Source organism: Haliaeetus leucocephalus, unplaced genomic scaffold, assembly GCF_000737465.1.
Source record: "Haliaeetus leucocephalus isolate CR32 unplaced genomic scaffold, Haliaeetus_leucocephalus-4.0 Scaffold932, whole genome shotgun sequence".
In the NCBI taxonomy this organism is placed as follows: Eukaryota; Metazoa; Chordata; class Aves; order Accipitriformes; family Accipitridae; genus Haliaeetus; species Haliaeetus leucocephalus.
This window is the reverse complement of record NW_010973368.1, coordinates 449-28,350: the sequence shown is the minus strand read 5'-3', so window position 1 is coordinate 28,350 and position 27,902 is coordinate 449. Positions and strand designations below refer to the sequence as shown.

General features: G+C 36.4%; 1 protein-coding gene across 1 annotated transcript in view; it reads right to left on the bottom strand.

Moving 5' to 3' along the window:
• Positions 1-18,844: 18,844 nt before the first annotated feature.
• LOC104841936 (A-kinase anchor protein 6-like) overlaps positions 18,845-27,902 on the bottom strand; it is a 9,488-nt gene continuing 430 nt past the window's right edge. The window contains exons 2-3 of the mRNA XM_010583985.1: positions 24,890-27,899; positions 18,845-19,770 (exon numbers count right to left, since the gene is read on the bottom strand). Coding sequence (XP_010582287.1) covers positions 24,931-27,899 — 2,969 coding nt within the window. The 3' untranslated portion in view covers positions 18,845-19,770; positions 24,890-24,930. The remainder of the gene's footprint in view (positions 19,771-24,889; positions 27,900-27,902) is intronic.

The window sequence follows — 27,902 nt, the reverse complement described above, 5'->3', positions numbered from 1 at the left end:
CATAATTTTAAAAATGTTTTACCTGAGAGCAATCCAGATTGCATGCTCTCACACCACCTGCAATGTGAACCAAAGCCTAGTAAGTGGAAATCATTGTGATCTACTGTTCAAAAGCATGCTTTGAATCCAAATGAAAATGGTAGTATAGGTATAAATCATCTCAAATATGAATGATCTGCAACAAAGTGAGGCGATAAAAGTTGTAGGGGAACCTCTGTATGAATATGCTCAGCAACTGAAAGATACGGCACTAATTTTTGACCAGGAAATGTGTGAGAGCACTGTGGCAATCCCACGTTTCACTCCATAAAGATAAACAACTCTTTGTTAAGTGATGCAACCATGAAATCCTGACTCTGAATTATTCCTCAATATACTATAAGCACTACTAAATGCAGATTTGGTGTCTTTTGATGTCAATAGGAGTCTGTCACAGGGCAGTGATTATAGAAAATTATTTATGCTATTGCAACCTCACATTTTACATTCCCTATGTTAGCATTCTTTTGAGTCCCTCCTTTTTGTCTTTGTCATGTATTTCTCCTTTTATTTGAAATGTGGAAGTTGATGGATTTGGTGTAAAATTGGTTTAATTGAGATTCCATTTCTATTCTACTCTACAGTATGATGAAACGCCAACTAGTCTAGCACTTTAATTAATTAGAAACCTGTTTAGGACATGGAATGGTATGTCTCAATTTCTAAATTGCCTATCAAGAGTATTGTATGAAATTTTTGCTGATGTTTTCATGAGGAAGCTGTACTGATTACTGTAATAAAATGCCTGTGGATCTGAGTTCAGGGAGTAATTCTGAGGCCCAAAGGAAACGAAGTCCAACGGATGTGTAAAATGTAAAGTCCTAATGTGTGCATTAATTCTGACCAGTTGTAACATTTGTGCCTCTTCTCCACACTTTTCCCCATGTCTCTTTCTTTCCTCACTTCCCCATCTCATTTACATGAAAGACACTGTTTGAGCCATGAGAGAAACAGGCAAAGAATGAACTCCATTTACATGATTTTTTCAGAATTACCCTGTGACCCTATGTAGACCAAGACATGGTCTACACAACATGTTGGCTCAGATTTCAGAAAGATAGGAAGTACCAGAAAGGCTGACATAAGCCTACATGTCTACATAGAGCAGTGGTCCAGTAATTTTGGGGGATATGACTGCCGTAATACCCATCCATAAGAATTTATTGCAGGAAAGAATATGCTGCGCAGATCCTATTAGTTCCTTGCAAGAGTGCAATATTCTTGCCACAACCAAAAGGGAATCAATAAACATATATATTTTAAACTAGAGTCAGTGGTGGCTTTTTAGCTACAGTTTACTTTTCTCACAAAACTCTTCAGCAAATAGCATTTGCTAGGCTATGCAAAGATAGGCATCATCTTATACAAGTTAGTATAACTTCTTGTTCAAGGCATTTGAAAACTGACTATTTTAAGTAATGTTAACGCAGGGAAATACTTTCAATAATTGTGGCTGATGTTTACAGTGCTGCTCTTGAAATTCCAACAGAAATATAAAGTGCCTAGCACCAGAAGAACAATATTTGCATGATGTAATTATTTTTCCACATGAAGAAAAAAAAATGCACTGTAGAATTCATGGTATTACAGAGTAAACAGATGAAATTGTGTAAAGCTTATGGGTAATGATAGGTATTGATTGCATGTGTTGTGGCAAGATGATGCAAAGTTCAAGTATTCTCTTCTGGGCCTCCCCTCTGAGAACAAAGTAATAGCTTTTCTCCTGTGAAACCAGAGGGCCTCCAACTAAGGTTTTCAGGAAGCGTGGAAAGGAAACGAGCAGGGATTTGTTATAGGCACTTCTGGCAGAGGTAAAAACCTCTTAAAGAGAGAGGGAATTATGGGGATGTTATTCTTCATCCCATACACATAAAGCAATATTTTCATTTAGTTTCACTTAACTTTGCTCTAGGAATCATCTTTGATATAGTAAGATAAGCATGGGAGTTTGGTGCATATGCAAGAATAAATACTACACCATTGGTGTTTGGTGCACATGCAACCACTCATTTAAGTTTTCTCTTAATTTTTAGTTCGATAATCATGTTTTGAGGGTGCATGTATACATATGCCATGGTGTGGGAAAACCAGTGCACATTCAAAACATTCAAAACCTTTTACTTCTACAGCTTTCCCATTTCCTGCTCTTCTCAAAGCATGACATGAATCAAATCCTCTGTTCTTATGCTAAAGGAGTACTTTTGAAAGGTAATTTGGAGGCTGAAATCCTCTCTTGATCTATGTAACAGAATCAGTAGCAATTGTCCAATTTTACCCATTACTACTTGTCTAATTCACTGACTGAATTGACTGTTTTCAGAGCAAAACTGGCATTCAGATTGGAGACTGCTGCAATGGTTGCTCTGTCCTTTCTAGACTTGAATAAAAGCCATGATATTGACTCTAAATTCCTCATATATTTATGAAATGAAGATTAATGCTGGAGTTCAAAACTCTTCTTTCCTATGGTATTAGTTCAGTCTGCTGAGTCTCTATCTACATGAGACTCTCAAATACCGTAGCTGTTAACCTATGTTGTCAGATATTTTCTATAATGGCTTTAATTTTCTCAGTCTAGAAAAGGGCTCTGTTGATTGAGACTGCCAAGGAATAGATTAGTTCTTTTCATTTGTTTCATTGCCTTTTGTAAGACATCAGCTAGGAATTGGAGCTACACCTGTCATTTATAAGTACACCAGTTCTACAGAGTCTGTGAAGCTTCCCACCAAGTGAACTTAAAGTATTGTCAGCACATAGTTCTCAAAACTAGCTGTGTCACAGCTGTTCTGATGCAGGTTATTCTCATTGATGACAAATTAATAGCATGATAAAAAAATCTGGGAAATAGTGTCAAGATAGATCAGAAGCCAACTTCTGCTATGTATGATGTAGGTTTAAAGGCAGAATGAAGATCCTTAAGTCAATGGACTTCAGACGTATGTGATAACACAAAGAGTTTATATGGATGTGGAAATGCAAAATAGGAGAAAACTATTTTGAGAAAATAATGTTAAATTCAGAAGAAATGCATCATGTCTCATGCCACTAATATTTTCTCTTAGGAAATAACTATGCGAGGGGCTAATCCTGTTCTCTACACAGGCAAAACTTCCTTCAAGTCAGCGAGAGTTTTGCTGGTGTTAGAACTGCCTGATTGGTATCCAAATGTATTCAGATTTACAGTTTGATGTGTCTCATAATCTTTCCAGCAAAAATACAACACTTAGTGGTCCCAATCCAGTGAAGATGTCCACATAGACAGATTCTTATTTACAGCCAGAGTGATTTACAAGAGCAGACTAAATCTGCCATTAAGATCATTGACATAGCCTTCCTCAAAAGCAGGCCAAGAAACATTAACGTAAAACTCTCTTCTTATTACTGAATGTTGTTTATAGCTGTTCTGTCAGTGCACACCTCATATAGATTCAGTACAACTGCTCATGTATTCATTCCCCAATGCCAATTTTTGTGCTTTATTTCCCCTTCTGTTAAAGAGGCCTAACTGCAGTGAAGTAAATATTATTCTTCTAGTACTGGGAATATGGAATTTATGTACAAATTCTATGAGAAGCTTTTATACCTAGGCAGGCCACCAGCTTAATCAGATGATAACTTCTGCTTGTTTCATTAAGCTGCAAGATCATTCCATTTATGGTGGCTTTTTTGGACACTGTGATAGTGTACCATTGCATATGAGCTTGTGCTCTGAATAGGAATTTCAAAGCAATCTAAAAATCTTTTACATAGTGTTTCCTGAATATTCCAGAAAGATACATTCCACTCTCTTAGCATTGTCAGAACAAGTAATTAATTAAAAAAACCCCAAACACACAAAACCAAACAAACCAAAACAAAACTCCCCACCACTTTACTAGAAAAGGAAACAGTTATTTGTTTTACTTGTCCACCAAAAAATGGTTTATCTCGTATGGATACGATCTGTAGGTATCAATTTTGGTAAAGGTATAGTGAAAGAATAATCACAATTACAGCTAATAGATTCATAATTTTGAAGAAAAACTTGGCAATATTTTCAGATAATAGCCTGGACACATAACTCAAGAAATACCTTACAAATAGAGTCTTCCCAAAACAAGGGAGAGAGTTTTATACACTATCATGCTAAACTAAAGATGCTTTATGATATGTTGGGAAACCATTTTTTTCCCCTAAAGACTCAACAACCATTGTGATGACTGGTCTTCTTTCAAAAGAAAATACCATCCTATCTATAATATCTCTGTGATAAGACCACTCCCCAAATATGGGAGACAATTTAAATTACTCTGCCTCGGGAGACTTCAGCCTTCATTTTTAACTGTTTGGCTAGTGCTATAGCCACAAGGCTGCAAGGATTTTGGAAGGGAAATTCTTGTTAGTCCTGCCTGTTGAATTATTAAATATTCACAAGAACAAAGACTGTGAGCATAGCCCTGCACCAGTTAAGACACTTACTGAACTGTATGGGGATGTAGTACAGAAGTCCTGTGTTTAAATCCTCAGCCTTTTGCATTAGGAGTGCAATGAAAGCAGACATTTTTTTCCTGGATTTTAAAGTTAAACTTTCATCTGCTACTGAATTTGAAACAAAAACACCTTAAACATTTAAGTTAGCTCCAAGCATGTTTTAACTATAGCGTCAGGATCACCCGGTATCAAGTGATGACTGACTTACTTAGAAATTTGAATGGCACCTGTCCCTGTGAAGATAATGCACATTCTTTCTGTTTTCTTAGCCTTTCCTGTAAATATAGGCCTTATGTAAATGGTTATAATCAATGAGTTTGTTTATATGCAGTCACGACATTATGTATTGCATCAAAGTCATATACCATTATTATCTTTCAGAATGAGCAGGCTTTATTAATTTCAGCCCTGGTATTGTATTATGCTTTTACTTTTGTAGGAGTATTTTATCATAACAGATAGTAACCAGATCATTGATTCTTTGCATGAAGTCTGTATTACTTGGGCAATATACTTCAGTTCTAGCCCACTGCATGCCAGTCATTCCAATGGTAACCCTCCTGGGTGCAGAATGGCCAGTTATGTTGAGTTTTGTGGAATGAATGACTTTCTAGAAAGTAATGTATAATTAAAAGATAATGTAAGTTGTAACCTCCATATTTGAAAAACTACTGTTGCTCTTAGAAACCTAAACCAACTTGAGTACTTCCTTTCTCCAAAGCAAATAATTTAAAGTTACATCAGTTTTTAACTTTTAAAAGTTAAAGCATGGTAAGTTATACAGTTAATTATTGGAAGAGCATCTGGATCTTGAAAGATTTAGCAAGCATAATGAAATAATTGCAGTAGGATCTTCATTACGTTTGATACATTTTGCAAGACTTTTTTTTTCTATTAAATTAATCATTGCTACTTGTCACTCAAGTATTTCTGAGGTAATTAACCTAACACACATCCTGGCTCTCGTCCATAACATACTTCCATAATACTCAATGCACAGGTCAGTCTCTGTGGTATTCTTGTTTCTTTCTGATATGTCAAGGCAGAAGCATGTTTTTTGTACTTGTTCTCCACAGCTCTGCTGAGTTTATAAAAGATGCTGAGCACAATAAGCCAGGTCATGCCTGCTCTTTAAAATGTGCTTTGCAGAAGATTTAAGAGAAGAGGGACAAAAAAAATGTGCTAAGTACAGTATTTTGTACTCATTGCTGGAAGCACAGTCCAGATCACAACAGTCAGTTTGTATTACAGTAGTGTTGAGCTACATGTTGAGTTTTGCTTAACACTTCATTGCTAAAATGAAGGATGATCTTTGAGTTAAAAAGTGTAGAAAGAGAAAGTGAGAGAGAACAGGAGAGGCAGGGCCAGAAGCCATTTTTTTTGTCGAAAGCTATATTCAGTATTGCCCTTGATACTTAGAAGTTTTCTGGCAGCTCCTTAAAGCATCCAGATCATCGGATTTAATGACTTTGGGCACCTAAATCAGGTATTCCAGGTTTAGGAGCCTAAATTCAATCTACATGGCCTAATTTGGAAGCTGTCATTTAAATAGAGGCTAATCAGAATTTCTGAAAAACAACTTTTTTGTTTCAAGATTCAGATATGGATTGAAATCCCCAAATTCTGAGACCTACATTCAGTTATTTTGTACTAGATCACCATGTTCTTTCTTGCTTTTAGGGCTGCAGTGGGTGGGGAGGGAGCCAACAGTGCCTACAGCAGTACTGCAGAGGTATTTCTCTGTTCAGACTTTGGTTTTGTAGGAATGGATTAGTTTCTGTTTGGGGTTTTTTTTTCCCTGTTTCATTGAAGTGAAATGACAGTGTATTTATAAGGGGGTTTTAACACATCAGGGATGTTCCAAGAAATTCTAAAACTTCTTAGAAGATACTTATCTAGCATAAGGGAAAAAAGGCTGTTCTTTTGTCAGCCTTGACATCAAATGCTATAACTTAAGAGCTTTTAACATGAATTGTAAGCAGTGAGACAAATAGTTGCTGTTGACAGGAAGACATAGGGCACAATTGTTAGAGAGGGCAAGGGTTAATAGAATCAAGAAAATGTGGCACCTACAGGACTGAAGACATTTAACATCCATTTAGTATCTTTGACTAAACAAGACAGAAAGATGTTGTGTCTTAGCTATAAAATATTTTATATATAATAACTGTCATCAGTATCTTGTTGATAAAGATTCTTGTTCATAGAAAATAAAATAAATTAGAAGAAAGTTTCTATCAGGAAAACAATGTTTTGAAGCAGCCCAGAAATTGGAATAAAATAGTGACAGTTTTGTCCCATTAAAGATGTTTTATTTACTTCAGGAGAATATTACCTGATGCGAAGATATTCAAGAACAAGATGAAATACCTTTAAAGATCTCCATTCCTAGGTTATCCTTTTAACTAGGGAGTTGGCCTTCTTGAGTTTTGGTCATTGAAAAGCTGCTCAATGTGCTCACAGGGGCAACAAGCCCATCCCTCCCACATTAAGAGATTCTTAAAGGCTCCTCCCAAACTGAAAAGGCAACTTGAACCTGTTTACTTTATGAGGCAGGCAGTTTTCCATCGGTTAAAGTTTTGGCTTAAAACTCTTATTCCAACTGCAAAATTGTGCATTAGCCATGGGAATAAGCATGAGGTATTAATCTGCTTAGATTTCAATAATTTATCCTCTGAGGCACCCAATGGATAGCAAGTTTAGCCAAGTAGCCTGAGGGAATGTTTAAATAGAACTTTTCCACGTGTTAAACAAACACTGATGACTGACAGTAAAACATAAATTAAAGTAATAAGAAAAATAATCACAGAATACATTGCTATGATAGAGAACCTTGCAAAGGTACATGAAATCCCGTTTGAAGCTAAACAATGTAGCCCATTACTGTCAGAATTTCTTCTCTTTTCTTAGCCTTATATCCTACTGACTTACTGTATTTTTAAAAATTTTTGCATAGCTTTCAAGTGTTTGGCCATAATTTGAGCTTCCCATTATGGGGATGTTTATCAAGTGACATCTGGATTGTTAACTATTCTGTCAAGATGGGAGTATTCAGAAACGTAATCAATAGCTTTTTTTTTTTTTTGTGGTAACTTAGGGAGTTTTATCCCATATTTCCAGTCAATTGCTTTGAAACCTATTTCTAAGTTACCTCTGCATAGAATCTCTTTACCCCCTCCTTGATCTTGAAAAATTAGGTCAAACTTGATTTTTAGGTCACAGTAGAGAAGTACAAAAATCAGTAACTACTTCACACTGTGCCTTAGAATAACCCTTTCATTTATCCACCATCCTGATCTTTTAGCAAAGAGTTGAGAAGTGATGAGTTTCATACTCACAAAAAAAGGCACATCGTTTTGAATGACAAATAATTAATCTTATCAATATATGATAACCTGAAGACTCCAGTGATAGGTCAAAAATTTATTTTTTAGTTCAAGTTCAAAACCTCAACATTCTAGAGCTAGAATAGCTTTTGGATGTGTTTTGTCTGCTTCCAAGAGGAATCAAAGAAGTAGTTTAAAATCAGCTAAGATACTTCTATAAATTGCTATAGTATCATTGCAGTATCTTCAGAACTCTGAGTAGCTAGTAAGAGTCTGTCCTCATGCAAGATTCTGTGTTTGTACCCGGGTGGAGTGGGGCCTCCCAACGAAGGGATGGAATAAGGACGGCTTTGCAACCCGCCTGTTCCCTGAATTCTCCCACACCTTGAATGGAGTTGAGTTTGTGGGAACCAGAAATTAAATCAGATAAGTTCATTTCAAGCTATACTCAATAAAAACCAGGGGGAGGCTGGAAATGCAAAACAGAAACAGCTTATTTATTTCCAGTACCTCACAGACCCACGGCTAGGGCTCCTAGGTGCTGCTGCCATACTGGTACTAATGACAGAAACAGGGGGAAGGAGTAGAAGAAACAAACAAAAGCTCCAAATCATAGCCCAAACTCACTTCCAGGTTCTAAGAAGGGCTTTAAAATGTAAAATTACAGGCACTTGAAACTGTCCTTTTAATTTCTCTATTCAATTATTATGCTTTCACTAGGCTCTTATGAAAGAGAAGGAAAGAAAGGCAGAACAGAGCTTAGCCGTGGCTGGAAGACTAGCAGAGAAGAGACGAGGAAAGCACAGTCCCGTTTTCTTTGTAGCACCTCTTTGCTATAGAAAACTCTTACCGCTTCTTTTGCAATCTTGAGAGAGGTCAGAAAAGAAGAACAAATGTGACCCCTAGAAAATAATCTCTTTCATCTCCCTTGCTCTGCTAAGGATACACTTCTTGTCTTGCAAATGGAGCCGTTTGACAATCATTGCTCTCAGTGTCTGGTTAAGCTTCATCTTTGGTGCTAACAACTAGTGCACTTTTGACCTCCCTGTGCTGCAGTAGACATACAGTGGCAAAAAAGGTCAAGGAACAACTTTTCCACAAAGATTATAGTCTGACAAACCTTTTCCTCTGGGCAACCTCAGAACTTGGATATTGGCCTTATTGGACTTGATTTTAAGAAAATTCAAGGTTGCTCCAGCATGAGCAAAGACAGTCATTCTTCTGCTATTGCCGTGGAGCTCTCTCATACAAGTCCCCTTTTTGAGACACACTTTTCTCTACACTTTCTCCAGTGTGTTTACATTCAGCTTTCTGTGCCTTTAAAGAGGGAGGGGGATAAGAGTTTTCTGTTCTTTGCAAAAGTATGGGCTTGTCTAGCTGTGGTGAAAGCAAAGAGGCCAGTACTGGTTGGGACAGGAAAAGTAAGTGCACAGTTTTTGGAATCACTAAGTTATTCAGCTGCCCAGAATTCATATACAAGCACTAGAAATATAGAGAGTATTAAATATATAAAAACATTAAAGCTTTTGTTTTTACACTAATAAAAACTAAGCCTTTCAACATTGTCTTATGTAAATACTCTTAACTCATTGTAAAACAAATTAATAGTGCAATACCTATTCCATTTTGCTGTCTTAAAAAATATTAAAAACTTAGTCTCACAAAAGTGGCCAGGAATTCAAATCCAGGCACCATTCCATCATCTAATCTAGCGGATGTATCCAAGTGATCCATTTAAAGGTCTTTTACTGTGATTGCTTACTTTTTTTCATGTTTATATTCTAGGACACATGGTATGCTATGAATAAGCTAGGTCTCTGTCATTAGCCGGTGCTAAAGGGCAATTTGTCATGTGCTATGACACTGTGCGCTTAGCAACTTTAATTGTGAAAAGAATCTAAGATCTGCAAAATCTTGTGTTGGCAACAATAATCACAAATTGCAATGGAATTTTAAAAATATAGCTAGTTAATGTGTTACTACCGGCATTTGTATTTCCTTTTAAGTGTGTAGTTTGTTATAGAACTCAATACTCAAATTCAAAACAACAGTTATTTGCTTTTTCCAAACATATTTACAACAGTAAAATGTAAAGATTTGGTTATGAAATAAATTAAGTTTAAAACCTTCCATTTCTAACTGGACCTTGAAACAGATTTCTATATCCAGAATAAGATCATGAAAAAACCCAGTCCAGTATAGAAGCAGTAAGTAATATGCAGCACCATAGCAAACATATCATGTTTAAAATGCCAGATTGCTACTTAACCAAAAGTATTGACATATGATGAAGTATAGTCTGGATGAAACTGCTATAGCACGAAGAAATCACTATGCCTTTTTTAAGCATACAGTATGTAAACTTGTTTAAGGATTTGTGCTAAGGAAAGGTGCTGCAATTCTTTTTTCCATTATTTGCCACACTTCAAACAGGTGCTGGCCCTCTGATTCAATGCACTTTAGCACTTTAATGAGTTCATATTAGGTGCTTCTAGTTTCCATCTATGTAATGGAAAATTATCTTGCATAAAGATGGGCTATTTATGGGGCCACTGTGGCATTTTTTTACATCATAACAATATTGCCTTTTTGAGTGACTGTTTCCTAGTCTTATCCAGTTTCCCATACTTGTATTGCCACTTATTTGTTAATTTTTACACTGCTTTGCCCTAGTGAATACAAGACCTCACTATCCAACTTCCACTTTCCAACACTGCAAAGGAAGAAGTACCCAGGGATCTTTTCCCCCTTTCATGCTAATCATGACCTCTGTGCTGAGAACAGAATTTCAAAACAGACAATGAGAGTCTGTAACTTGCTTTATGGTGCAGGCATTACTAGTAAATGAAACAGCAAGAGCTCCCTTTTCAGAACCACTATTTATGGATCCTTGTGTAGGAACAGCTTGGCTTCTGTTCACTAATATTGTCACAATGAAATTACATATAAGGACTTTGGACCTGGTTTTAAATGTGAATGAGCATGAATGGAAGAACTGTATACTATGTAATTTTGCTTCTTTTTTAAATTTGGCTGATGAGAAATGTTTCAAGTGTCTACTTGCGAGTAGGAGTAGAGAAGAAGTGTTGGTGGGTTGCCGTTTTTCTCCTTTTAATAACAAACAGTTACTCTTCCAAAACCTAGTCTGTTGTTACCTTTAGTGCAAGGCAAAAATAACAATATAGTCACAAAAGAAGCAGCACTGGGGAACATATCTTAAATAAGACATTCATTTGAACATTTTGTTATGACGTCCCATTGGTAATAAAGCATAAGATAAGGACATTTTTATCCAAACTGATGTTTCAGCAAATAATATTGTAAAGATGATATATTTACTGGGTACGTTTTAGATTCAAGTATATAACTGTAGCCATTACAATAATTCTGTTAGTAGCTCACACCTACCTTGAGAAATGTTTTTCTTGGTTGTGCAGAAGCCTCACCAAATCCTCTCTTCTCCATGTGCTGGCTTATATACATCACATCAAATTCTACTTTCTGAGCATCTGATCTGTCATTTCATTCCTTCCTATTAAAGACTGTCAGCTGCTGTTCACCAGAGTGTCTGGTAAGTTTATCCCACGTTCTTAAGCCTTTGTTTTCCAGCTCAACACACATATTCAGTGCTGAAAGTCAAGCTTTTCCCCAGAGGCCCATTTTTCTACAGCACCAGATCTGTATGTGTTTGTTGCAGTACTAAATAACTGCAGTTCTAATACCTCTAAAAATGTCACATCAAGCCTTCTTTTTAGAAGAGCTGGATGAAACCTCAGCCCCTGTTCAGAAATGCCAGGGTTCAGCTGCAGATCTGTTTTGATGAAATCTCAGCCCCTGTTCAGAGATGCCAGGTGCAAGCCAAGAACATTGTTCTGGTAGTGGCAAGAGTGACTGGAAGGATGTCCCTGAAACTGCTTTCTTTTCTATCCTTCCGCAAACTTCATGAGCATATGTTAAAATATTATTAGAATGTAGATTTCTAAGATTAACATAAACTTTCTTCATATCATCTTTTTAATTTGACTAAGCTTAAGACATACATTCAAAGATATTTCATTAGTGTGTTTACTGTCATGATAAGGATCAGGAAAGATAAATTTTATTGATGACCATTGAAAAGGATTAGAAAATAATTTTAATGTGTATCATATTCTAAAAGAACCACCTGAATCTTCAGATGAGGATATATAAGTTGGCTTGCAATTGAAACTATGTAGTTTCTTCTAAGAAAATGATAAAATTAAGAATTGCAGTCGTATGCAAAATGTGGTTTCCCTCCTGGCTTGTTTTAAAGACCCATAAAGTAAAAGTCCTGGTATAAAATTTTCTTGAAGAAAAAAAAAAAGAGCCTATGATTACATAAAACTTTCAAAGTACAATGGAAGTCTAAGAGAAATATAATTATTATTGTCGGTTTATCACCTCAAACATGTTGTTGTAAATGTCATTATATCAGATGAGTTTGAAAACAGGTTTTCCATTTCACACTTTATTTGACAAGGTGATTCATTGTGTAGAGCAGTTTAAGATGTCAGTCCTTGTGGAAAGAATTGAGTTGTGCTGATGTGCTTATGAGCATTCCTCCATCAAAGTATATGATTAAAGAAGGGTTATTCTTCTGAAATATTGTTACCCAACTGGCCTGAAATATGAGTGTTTTCTTTATTGAAATATAATTTATCACAGTTAACTCCTTCCAGGTAACCATGTATACGTTACATGTGGCATATGGAAAGCTGGTTACAGTTATCCACAAAATCATATTTGAGATAATTTCTTATGCTGCAGCACAATAGCTTGTCAAGTAATTGAAATAATTTGTTTCTGACATCACATCTTCATTCTCAATGGGGGAATAAAGAGGAAAGAAAAGAAACACAGGCATTTTCTGTGCTTTTTGTATGTGCCTTGTGTCTGTCAGTGGCCCATTTTTGATGCCTCAGAGAAAGGTTGAAATCTTCCATCTTGCTTTGGCCATTTTTGCATCGAGTTTGGGAAATTTCCCCTGTTCTTTCAGCGGACAACAGCTTTCATCATGGAGAATGAAGTTTGCTCTCCACTGTCATTAGTTTGAACTAACCTGCTATCTTAGCACAGCTGCCTGTTCTATATTTAGACTCCTTTACAATCCCACTAAGCTATTTGACTCAGTAATTTCTTGTAGAAATGAAATTCCACAGATTAATTATATATCATGTGAAGGAGTACGGTATCTCCTTCCATCATGTCTAAATTCACTACCAATCCATTTCCGTGAGTGACTTGGTATTATGTGGCTGGGAGAAGAAGACAGACAGATTTGTCTTAACCAAACCTTTCATTATTTTGAATAGTATCATGTCTGTTGTGTTACAAAATGCTATCAAATAGTTCTACATACATACTGTAGGCATAACTCAACTTTCTCTCCCCTCCCCCATTCCTCCCTTCCCTTCCCTTCCCTTCCCTTCCCTTCCCTTCCCTTCCCTTCCCTTCCCTTCCCTTCCCTTTCCCTTCCCTTTCCCTTCCCTTTTCCTTTCCTCCTTCCTTTCCTCCTTCCTTTCCTCCTTCCTTTCCCCTTTCCTTTCCTTTCCTTTCCTTTCCTTTCCTTTCCTTTCCTTTCCTTTCCTTTCCTTCTTTCCTTTTTCCTTTCCTTTCCTTCTTTCCTTTTTCCTTTCCTTTTTCCTCTCCTCTCCTCTCCCTCACAAGTCTTACTTCTACACTTGTCTGATACACCTTTACATTTCCAGGTGCTGTTCTACATATGAAAATCCAGTGTGCAGGATATATGGCTAAGGACTGAGGTGCTAATATCATTACTGCCTTTGTCTCCCCCTCTTACTGTGGCCATAAGAGTGGCGAGTGGCACAGAAATATGTACACACAGATTATAATTTGACTTTACTCACAATTGACGATAAGAACACATCCCTCCCCCTCCAAAGAGCTCTCACATAGATACCCCTCCCCGCCAAGTAGAAACTTCCTCTTCAACACCCTATATTTAATGCAATCAAATGTTAATTAACTGACAATGGTACATCTGATTGATATGCTTGGCATACTGAACAGCAGATTCAGAAAAATGAGTATTCATGAATAGCATCACTTTACAGTTTGCAATAACAAGTCTAGCAATAGAGATAAATCTGTTTCAACACAGTGTATGCTCCTACCATTCTACAAATACTTTAACCAGAGCTAGTTCCTATCAACTATCCTTGAAGCTCCACCTCCTCCTCTGCTTCTCTCTTCTTTTTTCAGTCATCAGCCAGCATGACACTTGCAGATCCGAATCCTCCCTGCAGCCTAGCTGGCACAGCTGCAGCATTACGTATCTACCAGCCACATTCTCTTCACTCCAAGCCCCTGTTGTTCTGCCTGCCACCTGCTCACCTTTCAAAACTTTACCAGTAAATTGCCTGTTGCAAACCCTCCCTTTAGTTGCCAAATTGCGCAAGAAGAATAGGTACAAGTGGAGAACTGTTCAGCTCGGAAGACCAGAGGATGAGAGATGCAGGAATATGTAAAATGAACAGCAACAGGTCTGAGAAACATTTACATTCTTATTTAAGGCAAACTCCCCTTACAGAGGAAGCTTTCTTTAGTAGTCATATTAATTGCAGAAAATAGAGCTCTATGTGCATGAAAAGCTTTTTAAAGACTTTGCCTCCACAAAATATGGCCAAAAGCATCACTGATCAGCTGGGCTGGTACAGATGCTCAGCAACCCAACAGAGCTGTGGGGTTGGGTTTTTTTTTTTATATGTGCCAGAATTTTAACTGTTGAAAAGACATTTCCATAATCTTTTCAGCACTTTGAAAAGCTCTACTTTGAGGTAAGTAAAGCAAAAACTGTAGAGAAGCATAGATCCGTCTGGCATCAGTATGTCAGGATAAATAATGATCAGTTAATAGAACTACCATAATCCTACACAGCTTATAGTATTCTTGATTAAACTACTGGCAGGGGACCACTAGGATTTACAAAAAGATTGGGTTTTTGTTTTCTTTCCCTTTAATAATTTTTTGTCTGCTGTTGTATATTATTTAAAATCTGCTTGGTACAACTTCATTTTCAAGCTTGTTAGAGACAGACGTTTCTCAGCCCAAATTTGGTCCTGTTCCTTATGAAGAAACAACAAAACCCATGCCCTCTAAAGGCAATTCTGGGATCAGGCTTTTGATTCAAGAGCTACAGAGCAGAAGTTCAGGGATATATGCACAGTAGCCTGTGTGAGAAATTGCCATACCGTCTTGCCTGAGGGCACGTTATTTCCCATAGCATTTATCTCACCCTGAAAAAAAGGGATAGATCTGGGGTAGATAGTTGATGCTCAGTATCAGTTCTTCCAGAGTCTGGTTTTCTTCATTCTGTAAATGACGTGCATCAACAATGGTTTGTGTTTTTCCACTGTTGCTTGAAATCTTGTCAAATATGTTTCCCTTTCTCTGTCACTCTCATAATGTTTCTTTGGAAAATGCTACAACTGGATCCTTGCTGCATTTAAAACATCCTCACAGTAATTACAAGAAAGAGAAAAATCTTTAAAAAAATTGCATGTGTTTTCAAAATTATTTTCACTTCCATTTGCAAACCCAGAATGTCACAGAGATGTGAGCTCAACGTAAGGCAGAGGTAAAAACATTTACTTGTCTAACTTTCTTTTCATACCATATCATTTCAAGCATGATGTAGTTCTGTACTTGTAATTTTTAAGAATTAATTTGACAATAACTACAATATTCTAGTAATATTTGTACTCTAAAATTACTGACTTATACAATTCTAACTTCACGTTTAACTTACCTTATTTTCCCACTCCCCAGAAATGAAGTAATACTACTTGTTATTGCATAGGAAATTCCATTTTTAAAGCACTGAAGCACTTAGAATCCATCCAGTGCATAGACCTAAGTGAGGCCAAGTTCATTTATGGTCTAATCCTTAAAAACATTTCTAAAATCAGGGACAAGCATGTATTTACTGAGCAACAGTAGTCACATGAAAAATGTAAGTGATTCAGGTTGGTAGAAAAGGCATAAAAGACAGGGTGAGTCTGAAAAATTAGAAGCACAGCACTGAAGGCAATAGATCAGGTGTCATTTGTTGGCCAAAATCCCTCTCAAAGTGATACTATTATTAGGAATAAGTTTGTAGAAACTTGTCAGTGAAGGAGATTGACTTGGCTAAGAACTTGACATCCCTGTTAATCCTCTTGAGCCAAATATGAGTATGGTCTGACCTAAACATTAATAACCCCTTTTCTGTACACTGCGGCACAGGAGCCTTTACAACATCGTTTGTGATGTCTTCAAGCCAAAAAAAAAAAAAAAAAAAAAGCAGCCCTTTTACCAGATACATTTTAGTCAAAATATGTTGTTTTCCTCAACACAGGGGAATTGGAATAAAATTCTAAAATATGTGACATGGGAGGCTATGTCATCTGTGAATCCTGTCATGAAGGAGGAAGGTCGGGATGCCATCTAACTGACAGCGACTCTTTATTTGAGTTTATTGTGAAACAAACAGGAACAATTTCAGTATCTTTGCATGTGTTTTTGTGCTTACCTGTACACGTATACACAACGAACAGCACAAACAACCATAAGGACATAGAGATGCCACCTAAATTTCTCTTACTGTAACAAAGGTGCAGAGGCACTGTTCCATAAAAACTCCTTGACTTACCTTGGGAAAAAGACAAACCATTAAGTAAGAAAGACTGGGGACATGGTTTACAAGGCTCTTTGTATATAAAACTACCGTGATTACAAAACACCTTTTAAATCGTAGTCCCAAGCATGTGTTTTACCACCGGCGTTAGCGTGCATTCCCCTTGCTCAGAGCCGGAGAGCTCTGGCTCTCCGTGGAAAGAATGTGAAGCAGGCAGGAGAGGGAGATCCACGTGTCAGGGCCATCACTGTCGCATGGCCTCCTCACACATTGCAGATGTTGTTCAAGCATGAGCCAGGGAGTGTGTGGAATAAAAAGCAGCCTCTGGAACTTTAGGTGGGGATAAATGCTGCGGACAGCTTGCCGCATACTTCTACACCACAAGGGAATTTCACCAGCAGGGAACAGGATCTCTACAGGAATCTATGTATGGACTGATCTTAGAGGTAATATCGGTACATCAACATTAATTTTACACCATACCAATATTTTTTCTTTAGGAACTTAGCAGTAGAACTTCTTGCGAGTTCTAGGCACAGTTTGGCCATAAGCATATGACTTACACTAAGACATGAACAAATCCTGTAGAGCATATATCAGAGTTTTCTTTTCCTTTAGAAATCAATTTTTCTTGACAACAAAGTCCAATATATTCTGAGAAGAAAAATAAAAAAGGGTGAAGCTTCTAACTGTGCCAAAAAAGGAATAGTTGATAATGATGGGTCTTGCATCACAGTCATAAAAATGATGACTGTATCTCATGAGACCAAATAATATAGATCTGGGAATACTAGTTAAATTAAAATGTTCAGCATCTCTCAGAAAGGAACCACAGAAATTTGAGTTGTGACCATATAATATTTCAGATATTGTATGAAGAATATGCGGTTTATTGACTTGACAAGTACTAGTATTTTCCCCCAGGAAAAAAAGTGAATTCGTGGCAAATGGCCTAATAGAATGGTACAAGTAATTGATGGAGTTCTGCACAGTCTGTTGGGTGAGGTGACAGATCTGAAAAGCCTCTGACTTATTAGTTTTCCTGTCGTCAGGAAGAGGTATGTAAGGTATGACTATAGTCAAAGTAAGTTCAGAAAAGTACAACATAAACCAGAAAATGCTAGGGAGAAAAAAAGAATGATTCTAAACTCAATTTGCATGCCAAGACCATTTTAAAAATCATGTTTGAAATAACTCATAAATGAAAAAAATTGTCACTGTAAATATTTTACTAAACTTAGGAGTTATATTCCAAATTACTTTATATATATTTAAAAAAAATATTTAAAATATATTCAAGTGAACTTTAGCTATATAGTTATACATTTTAGGTAATTATAGTTAAGCTATTAGATTTGTACATGATACAAGATCGGAAAAAGCAGAAAACTTTATGGATTCAAAAGGCTCTCTTAATAAGCACTTTTTATTTACACTTTTCTTTAAGCTAAGAGTTGTTTCTGCTGCCCTACCCACATCATAGCCTACTCAAGGCTATGCAGTAGAAATTTAAATTGAGATAAATAATTTGCGTCTTGTAGTAACAGGAAGCTGTTAATATTTTTGAAAACATGACGGGTTTTTTAAATACCTGTTCCTTCAGTGTTGTATAAATGTATCATCTGGTCAGTATAGTTCCTCTAAGCTTCTAGCTAAGCTTGTCAAACTGATTCACATTTTTTAAAGGAAGAAGAATGTTGAAGCATTTTGTAAAAACATTTAAATACTTGGAAAAATAATGATTAAAGGTGGTATAGGAGAGCATTCCTTGCCTTTTAACTTTCCTGATATCCCTTCCCAATAGTGTTTTTAGGAGATGAACACCATGTTTGCAGAGATAGGTTGTAAAGCTGTCTGCCTTATTTTGGCCACCCAATATAGTTTTAGCACAAGATAAAAACATGTACAGTCTAAGTAACTGAAACAGCCAACTGTAGAGGTGTCTATATAAATATATATAAGGCTTATTCAATATAATTATGTAAATGGATGAAATTTTAAGAATCGGACAACAAACTGTTACTGATAAACAAAGAAAAGGTCTGCTATAAAAGTGTGCCTGCTCATTGCCACTACTGCAGTTGGCAGTGTCCTAGTTTAAACTACTAAATATTTGTGTCCCCTCGTTTGGCCAAAAAGACCTGCAGAATCTTTAATGAAAAAGTTCTTTACCTCTGAGCCAGGTAATACAAATCTTCACCAGCTATGGAATCACACATCTCTAGGGAATATTTGCAAACAAAAACATATTCTTCTGTACTTTGATAAAGCATTCTGTTCTTGGAACGCAGGTAAAACAGATCACCAGTTCTGCTTTTTTTTTTTTCCCCAATAAACTATGTTTATTATGCCAATTCTAATTACCATGCAATCTAATGGTTTTAAGGCTTATATTTTCCACATCACTGGACATCACAAACATGAAAGCATTTTATACTGTCATTATACATCAATGTTTGCACTTGGTTATACATATATACAGAAATTATTCACACGTCTTAACCTTGCTATTTTCTCCTTTCAAACCAACATAATTTTACTGTGAAAGCAGCTTTTTAATAAATGGTATAAGAAATACAGCAAGGCACACATTTTTTAAAAACTTTTTTTCTCATTACCACCTCAAGAAGCATAAAAAACCAAAATGTTGTACTTAATTCAGTAGAATGTCAACAGTTCCTAATATACAACACCATGTAGTTGTTTCTTGAAGTGTTGCATAGATTAAATTTTAAAATTAAATAAATAAAATGCCATTTATTTTAATTGTTTAATTTTTAGATGTATTGAATCAGGACGGCTAATGACTTCTTTTTGCTGCAATCCAACAAAATTGTCACTTTAAAAGTAAAATAGTTTCAATAAGCTTATGCATTAGACACATAAATATTAAATTTGATACATAAAATAGAAGAGTATTGACAGGTACAGTTCTGAAAAGATGAACCAGACTGATCATGAATTCTGTGGAACTTCAAAACTTTAAAGAACAGAACTAGTGATAAGTAGTACAGGAGCATCCAATTTAGGAAGGGGAGGTCATTAGAGGTAGCTTGGGAGAGGAATCCATATGAAAGCAAATGGCCTTGCTACAATACAAAATGATCACTGAAATAGGACTAGCATATGCAGCCTGATCACAAAGCCAACATGGACAAATCACGTTTGGAAAGAAAATTTATCTTGGGAGTCAGTGTAATGAAAGGCAGTGATACAATGGAATTGGAGGTCATCCCAGGGTTTACAGGATGAACCTGCACCTGAATTGCAGCCAAGTTTCTAAAAGGAAACAAAAAAGTAATAGTAGGTTACAGAAAATGAAGTTTTATTTGCAAAACATAGCTTTCCCAGAACAACCACCGATAGTCATTAAATGGTCACATGCCAGAGCCTTTAATGCAGAAGCATACAGTAGGCAAACAATGACTTTTAACAGCCTGAGGTACAAGTTACTGTAAAAAATTGTATCGATGTAGGAAACACATTGATTTTTGTAAAGACTTTGTTCCTAAAGAAACAAGGGAAGTCATCAAATCTGACCTTTTCCCTGGATCCTGTCCTCATCCTTACCTGCGAACTTACCTTCAGCACACTCAAAAGTGCACCGATCAATGAAAACATAGGAATTTTCAAAAGCGAAGCAACAGAAAGATCTACCCGTCACTTATTTTAATATTTATGTAAACATGTAGAATGAGATTTCAATGGAGAGGAGGAAAGGATTGTCACAGAAGTGGTCCATGAATAGAATCGTCAGTGTCGTTACTGTGTTTTTAAATTGTAAATAGCTATTTAGACTCTTCTAGTACCAGCAATGAGTTAAATTTTCATACTATAGAATTATCCAGCTCAGAGTTTAGGGTTAAACTATTCATCAAAGAGCACAGGCTTATGATGAGGATTATGAAGAAATAACTGTCAGAATACAGCTCAAAGATTAGTGCAAAGTACATCTCATAGGCATTTCCTAGGAGGCACTCCAGACATGCATTATGTGCCTTCCAAATTAAGCAGGAATATCTGGATCTATCCAGTTACCTTCTCCTTTGATCTTATTTGCTGTAACTGACCCCCCCCCCCTTATAGAAGAAATATACTTACATGACAATAGTGAAAAGCTCAACAGTTTGTTTAGAAATTAATGAAGAACTGATCTGAATAAAGGGGAAGACTGTATCAAAAGGTTTCTACAACTCTGGCATGAGTTTCACATATCTATAGTAAGAAAAGTCTCACTCATTATCTCAAGTATTGCAAAAATTATGTAATTCACAGACAATACAGGATTATCTGTTTATTTAATTTTTTTTTAAAGTCAAATACTGTAACGAGCTATAAAGTCAGACTGCTTTAAACTCTATAAAGAAACATTATAGTATCTACCTTCCTATAAAAAACTCTAGGAAAAAAATGATAAGCAAAGATTTAGATTATTCTTGTAGTCCCAGTCTCTAAAAGTAAATTATTACATATTAACTATTGTGTAAGCCTGTATATTATTTTTCTCCTGTAATGAATAATTAACTAACAGTCTTTTGCTTTTATGTATCATCTTTTATCTGTGGATCTCAAAACACTTTTCAGTGAATAAATCATGTTTCATAGGTCCCATTGATTATTATTCTCATTGTTTTGTTGCTAAAGAAACTGAGGCAAGGAGGCAATAAGTCATACAAAAAAATCTATTGCTGAGCAGGAAATAACAGTCAGGCCTTCTGAGTATCAGTCCTGGGTTTCTATAGTATGTGGCAGGATATTCTGGCTAACATTGCAGCACTGTCAGATAAAACCAATTTAGTTTTCCTAAGCCCAAGTAAAATATTTTTTTCCCTAAATTAAGTTAAAACTTAAGTTTAAATTACAAATTCTGCACAAAAGGAAGGCAGTAGCTTTTGGACTTGTAAGAACTAACAAATTACACACAGAATTCTAATGTATCCTCTAGAAAAGACTTTGGACATATCACATGAACCTCCTTAATGTATTGATCTCTACGCATATTGAATATGTGACTAAAAATTCCCACCCCATTGGTGAGTCATGGGTCACAGTGACAGCAGCAGATCGCATGATCTCATATACAGAAAGATAGTTCTTTCAAGCTGTCCCCTACTTGAGAAATAAAATCAGCATAGCTTTGTGAGCACCTCTGTTGAAGAGCTCTGTGTTGGCTCATACGAAAGACTAGTCAGTGCCGACAGAGATATTTTTAAGCCTGCTTATAGGATTGTTATTATTTTCCCATAAAAGTCATTTTTTTGTAGCACACTGCTAAATAACAGGATTGCAACATTTGGCAAAAATATTTACTTCACTATTACTTCTATTCTCCCATACAGCCAAGGCCAATACTAAAACAGTGTAAAGTCAAACTATATTTGAAACTATGCCTTTTTCAGCTTTGAATTCTCAGTATGCTTTTAAGGTACACATATACCATAGATTATTTTTCTCTAAGTATTGCAGCTACACATGGAATTACACATTTAAATGAGCTTACAGCACAGGTGCTACAGGAAAAATAATGGTGTTTGCCATTTATCTTTCAAATTAAATAATGTGTTTTTAAATAGTAACTTTTTTCATAATACACTTATGGGAACAACATTTATCTGTCACATTTTAAAAGATGTATTAGTAATAAATGTAAATTACCTTTGGAAAATCAGTAATTAGCCTCATCAAAAAATAAACAATCTGCCACCAAAAAGATAATCTTTAGCATAGTTAAGTATAATAACTGTTATTTGAATAAGTTAACAAATTAGGATAGATTGCTTCTGTAATTCATTCCCCATAGCATGAGAGATGAAGTTAAAGCACCAAGCTTGTGAATGGGGGAAGGGAGCTCAGACTTTAGTGAAACCAAATCTAGCAGCTCATATTTTCATTTTTTGATGTGCCAGAGATAAACTATCTGTATCCTAGGGCTTTACTACTGGGAATAATACAGTACATAATTTCCATGGAAAAAATGCTATATGCATCAGTTAATAACCAGTGTATCTTCCTAAATGTAAAAAGTTGGATGTAGTGTGAAGGGCTTTGTTACCTTAAAATATTTGTCAACCCCTGGGCAAAAATTAAAACTATAGCATAACCCTATTAAGTTGTTGCACACAAACTTTGCATTACATTTTATTGCATTGTGGGGCATTTATTAATATCTCCATCCTCTATGTCCAATCTTAGTCCTTACACTAACTGCACATTTTCATATCCCAGTCTTATGTAAAACACAGCTGGCTACCAAGTAAGTAAGTTCTGAAGAGTGAGGGAAAGTTTATATAGTATTTTGAGATCCTCAGAGGAAAAGTACTAATGAATTGAAAAGACATGTTATCATCTTCATCAGTGAAAGAATGAGAACAAGAATAAAATCACATTCACTATAGTAAGTATTATTCCTCAAATTAATATCATAAAAATGAGTGAAAGAATAAAAAACCTAATAAAACAGTAATTTAGGAAAAGCTTATGTTTACATAATTATCACTTATCAACCACAGACTTTTGTCATCATCTCAATTTCCAAATAAAGGCTTCCATATACACATAATCCTTTTAACGTAATTCTAGAATATATAGTATCATCTATGAGTTTTGTATTTCCCAGTTGATTTCCATTGCTTCTCCAGTTGTTTGGATGTGTCCAAGTATTAACCTCATTGGCAATCAACAGGTCATGATAGCCACTTTCAAAGCCATTCAAGAAATATCCTCTTTGCTATGATGGTTCCAATATAATGCATTATTCAAATAGATATGTCTCCAAAGAGATAGTGGCAAGCTGTAGACTATTGCTGTCATAACCTACTTTGCTAGAAATATTTATGCATATGTGAATGTGTGAATGCTGGGTAAACCACCAATATGTGCAAAAGAAAAGCCCAAAGCATAGTAATATAATATAGCAAAATCAGGAAATGCAGAAGTTAGATATCTAATAGCAGCAAAGCAATATATTTCTTATAAATAGGCCCAGATCTTCTGCTATAGCTACATAGTTTGCAATAGGAGAGTACTAGTGGTTTTCATGGGCAGTGATAAATAACAGCCTTTTCTCCTAGCAACATCATGGAATTGTAGCATAACTTAGGTTGGAAGCAAACTTGAACATCATCTGGTCCAACCTCCTGCTCAAAGGAAGGCTATTTTCAAAGGTAGATCAGGTTATTCAGGGCCACGTCCACTTGAATTTTGAAAATCTCCAAGGATGGAGATTCCAGAACTTCCCGGGAAAACCTGGTCCCGTGCTCAGCCTTGTGTTTTATTGGAAATTCCCTTGCTACAGCTTCTGGCAAGCAGCGGCATTTGGAATTGGAGTGGCATTTGGAGCTGCCATGCTGGCTCTGGTGTACTGGAGGAGTGTTTCCAAAAACTAATGGTATTCTATACAGCTATGCTGGCTTTTGGGTCACCAAACAACTAGTAAGGCTCAAAGCAGCAGTGCTACAGGCTAGGATATTATCCAGAAGTTGCTTTGTAGATCTTCTTTTGCTGTTAAATGTGCAGTTATTGTAGACATTTATGTGAGGACAGAAGCTCCAGATCTGAACTACTTACGAACTCTGGAAGAGATCAGAGCCACTTTTTCGTCTTAGGTTCCACCATGTTACTTATGTTTCAAAATGCTTACCACAAGATAGAACTGAAGCTTCCAGTCCTGCTGTGTGACTATCAGTTTCCATCTCCTTTGGTATTCAGGTCTTTATTCTACATTACCCTCACATAATACTCTTTAATGACGTTGCAAAGATTACTTATTTTGATAACCTCAACTTTTGACCTAACACTGTGTTGTGATAATTGTGTTCTTGATAATGGCTTACTGAACTTAAATCATGGTAAAATGACATCAAGAGATGATTTATTATCTCTCTACTTTTTCTCCAGTCTGCTTAGCCATTCTTCATGGCTTGTCTGGAAATATTGTAGAACTCAAACTCACTAATCACCCCAAATTCTTGTAAAACCAGAAGATCAGCTTCATCAAGTGCTTTTGAACACCTCACAAGGCCAGCTGCCTGAAGGGGATCAATGAGTAGAGCTGGCTTCTGGTTCCACAGCTCAGTTGAGGAGGAAAGAGGAGGCTGACATAGAAATATTATTTTTGAAGAATTCCCAAGTTCTGCAAGATAGCAGATTTGATGCAGAAGGGAGCAGCTCATGTCAGTGCAAAGCCAAAGGGCAAGAAGCAGTTAGAATTCACTGCATTTGTTGACCAATGGCATGTAAATTGGGATTATAATGTAATCAAAACAAATGATATAGTACTGTCATAAAACAGAAGCCTGGATGGTGATTAATCTCCATTCATTGTACAAAAATGTAAAAAAAAAAAGGGGGGAGCAAAAAAAGGTTAAAAAAAAGAATGTGCAACTTGCAGAGTACATACCTGTTTTTAGGATAATGTATGTGCCTGGAGAGAGTTACATTCTATCTGTGCATATTTATATGTCTTTCCTTATGAAGATTAAGGAGATTTTCTTCACAAGTAAGAGTTTTACTGTTCTGATGCAAAGCATCCTTCTTCTGTGAATGGCCAGGCTTTAACTGAAACTCTATAGCTGAAGCCTCTTCAGAAGCAGCAACACATCCTTTGGGCTCTTCAGATCCAGGTGATTCTCCTGTACTACTCTTTTTAGTGCTAAGCTCTGGAGAACTATTTTCCAAACGTTCAGTTTGCCCATCTGAAATCAGCAAATCATCAGCAGCATTTTTCAAATTGTTTGATGCACTTTGTTTGTTAGGATTGGGGATGTTCATATCATTGTCACCATTACATGAGAAAGATAAATCCCTACCTTCAGATGAAGTTTTAATTTCTTCTAATGACTCTAGAGTCACTTCACCTAGTGACTCTGGAGACGTTTCAGAAATAGTGTTAGAAATATGTTGCTGCTGCTCAACTCGTGCTTCAGGAGTACCATTAGAAATGGATTGCTGCTGCTCAATCCGTTCTTCCTCAGGACAGGCTTCAAAAAAGCATTCAATATTTTCTCTTTCATCTGTGAAGTCCAGTGGCACAGGAGTGCTGCTCTTTTCCTCTATGTATTTGATTACCTCTCCACAGTCACTATCATGAGAAGAAAGTGAAAGATAAGAATAGAAGTCCCCTTTTCTCAGCTGAATGGGTCTGTGAGAGTGTTCTAACACTTTTTCCTTGATCTGTGCTAATGAAGCTGGAGCAGATGACTCGCATTCAGGTTGTGACTTACTTTTTAAAGCTGTTGATGCCATGTCTATTATCTCCCTCACAAAATTGTGTACTGAGCCATCTTCTATGTTTCTTTTATCAAAAGTAGCAGATTCACAGTTACAGCATGAATCAAGACCATTGGCTGAGGAGTCGCATTCTGCTTCATTGGATTTCAAGGCTGTACAGCAATCAGTTGATTTTTCAGTAATGCTTATTCTATGTTGTTGACCATTAGGTAAGGATGTTTGTAAAGCTGTATCTTGTATGTCTACACAATTAATTTCTGAGGAAGATTCAAGACAAGGCTTTTTAGCAGGAGAGGAAGCAAGAGAGTGATGATCAGGCTGAAGATGTCTTTGACATTCTTTCGGAGGGTTTCTGGATCCATCTGATGACAGAACAGTCTCCTTGCCATCCATATGTGAATCATCTGAACTGTCTGTAAATGCTTCACAGACACAACATTCATTTTCAGCTTTTCTGACACCAAGTGATGCATGAGTTTGGGGAGTTGCTGATGTTCTAACAAGACCTTCCTTTTGACTGCCAATAGTATTTCCAACATTGCCATTCTCCATATCATCCACAAGCTGATCTTTCACAACCTGAGAGATATCTTTCATCAGGTGACTCTTTGTCCCTTTTTCACGTTCACGTGGTACGTTCTTACTATTGCCATTATTTTCTGATATTTTCTGTACTGAACCATTCAATAGTGTTTCAATGCTTAATGTATCTGTGGCTTTTGATGTCTCATTACTAACTTTATTGTGCTGAATTTCATCACTGAGGTTACTTTTTCTCTTCTCCCTTGTCAAAGAAAATTTTGGTCTAATCCAAGTCTGGAGTTCATTTTTTATATAATCAAGTCCTGAAATTAAATTGCATTCTTCATAAATATCCTCATCAGTTGCTATACTGGAGTCATCATCTTCATCTTTGATACCTAGCTCTTCCTCAGTTAAGGTAAGGGTGGAACTTGAAAGCAAATCACTGTCATCTTCATCATCAGTACAAGCAGAAGTGCAGGAGACATTAACAATCATGCTGACATTGACATCGCTCTCATCAGCTACAGATCTATTAAGATGTTTTCTAAATGATGCATTTGAATCTGGCATTTTATTTCTGTGCAGTACAATGTCTTCAGAGCAGAGAGAAAGATCCTCGCTGCTGCTGAGTTCAGTGAGAGAAGCTGCTGAGTCTTCGTTGATTGAGGATGCAATGTCTAGAGACAGCTGTCCAGTAAAAGACATTTTTTGAGAGCTACTTTGGAGTGTTATATCAGAGATGCTGTGCTTTATCTTTTGATCTAAAGGACTCTGGATATTCTCTAAGCGGTTCAAAAGATCTAATGTCCTTTTGCTGAGCTCTCCAACAGAATCACTGCTTGCACTTATGTCTCCTGAGCCATGATGACTAAAAAGATCTTCATTGCTTTTGTAGGAAGTCAGCCAGCTCTCCAAAGAGGTGCTTCGCTGAAGACCGTCTCCACCTTTAAAAATACCTGAGCTGAACAAATCACCTACTACAGACAGAGATTCTAATGAAGAACTACGAGATAAAGTTGAAACCTGTCTTGTACTCTCTGTAACAGTTAATTTTCTTACAGTTTCTGCAGATTTACAGGAATTGGGATCTGATTCTCCAGGGACACTTGCCAGAGTATGGTCATGAATAAACCCATCTGGTTGTGACTCTCCAGCCTTATGTTCAGATTTACCAGGTATTTTATCAAGACAAATACCATGAAACAAACTGCCCGCTGTATGTGTTTTTTCAATTTGTGATTGTTTCATTATCATTGGTAATTTGAATTTGGAGCCTTGAAGATATGAGTAATCATAAAATGTAAACACATCATGTTTTCCTTGCAGTTCTTCTAGACAAACAGGGTTACACATGGTAATGCTGTCCAAATCCTCACCATTTTCAGTTCTACAACATGCAGAAGGTGCCAACTGGAAATCATCTGAGAGACTAGCATGGTCTTCTTCATCTTGCTTTATTTTTTGTTTTATTACATCAACTATATCATCCACTTGAGTTTCTGCATGCCCAATTTCAGGATTACTCTGAGTGCTTTCAATATCATTTAGCAAAAAAATTTCTGAATTATTTGTAGTTTCTGTATCACATTCACTCACTATGCCACTCTCACTCTCAGAATGCCTGCTTATGCTTCCACTCTGATACATATAGTTATATG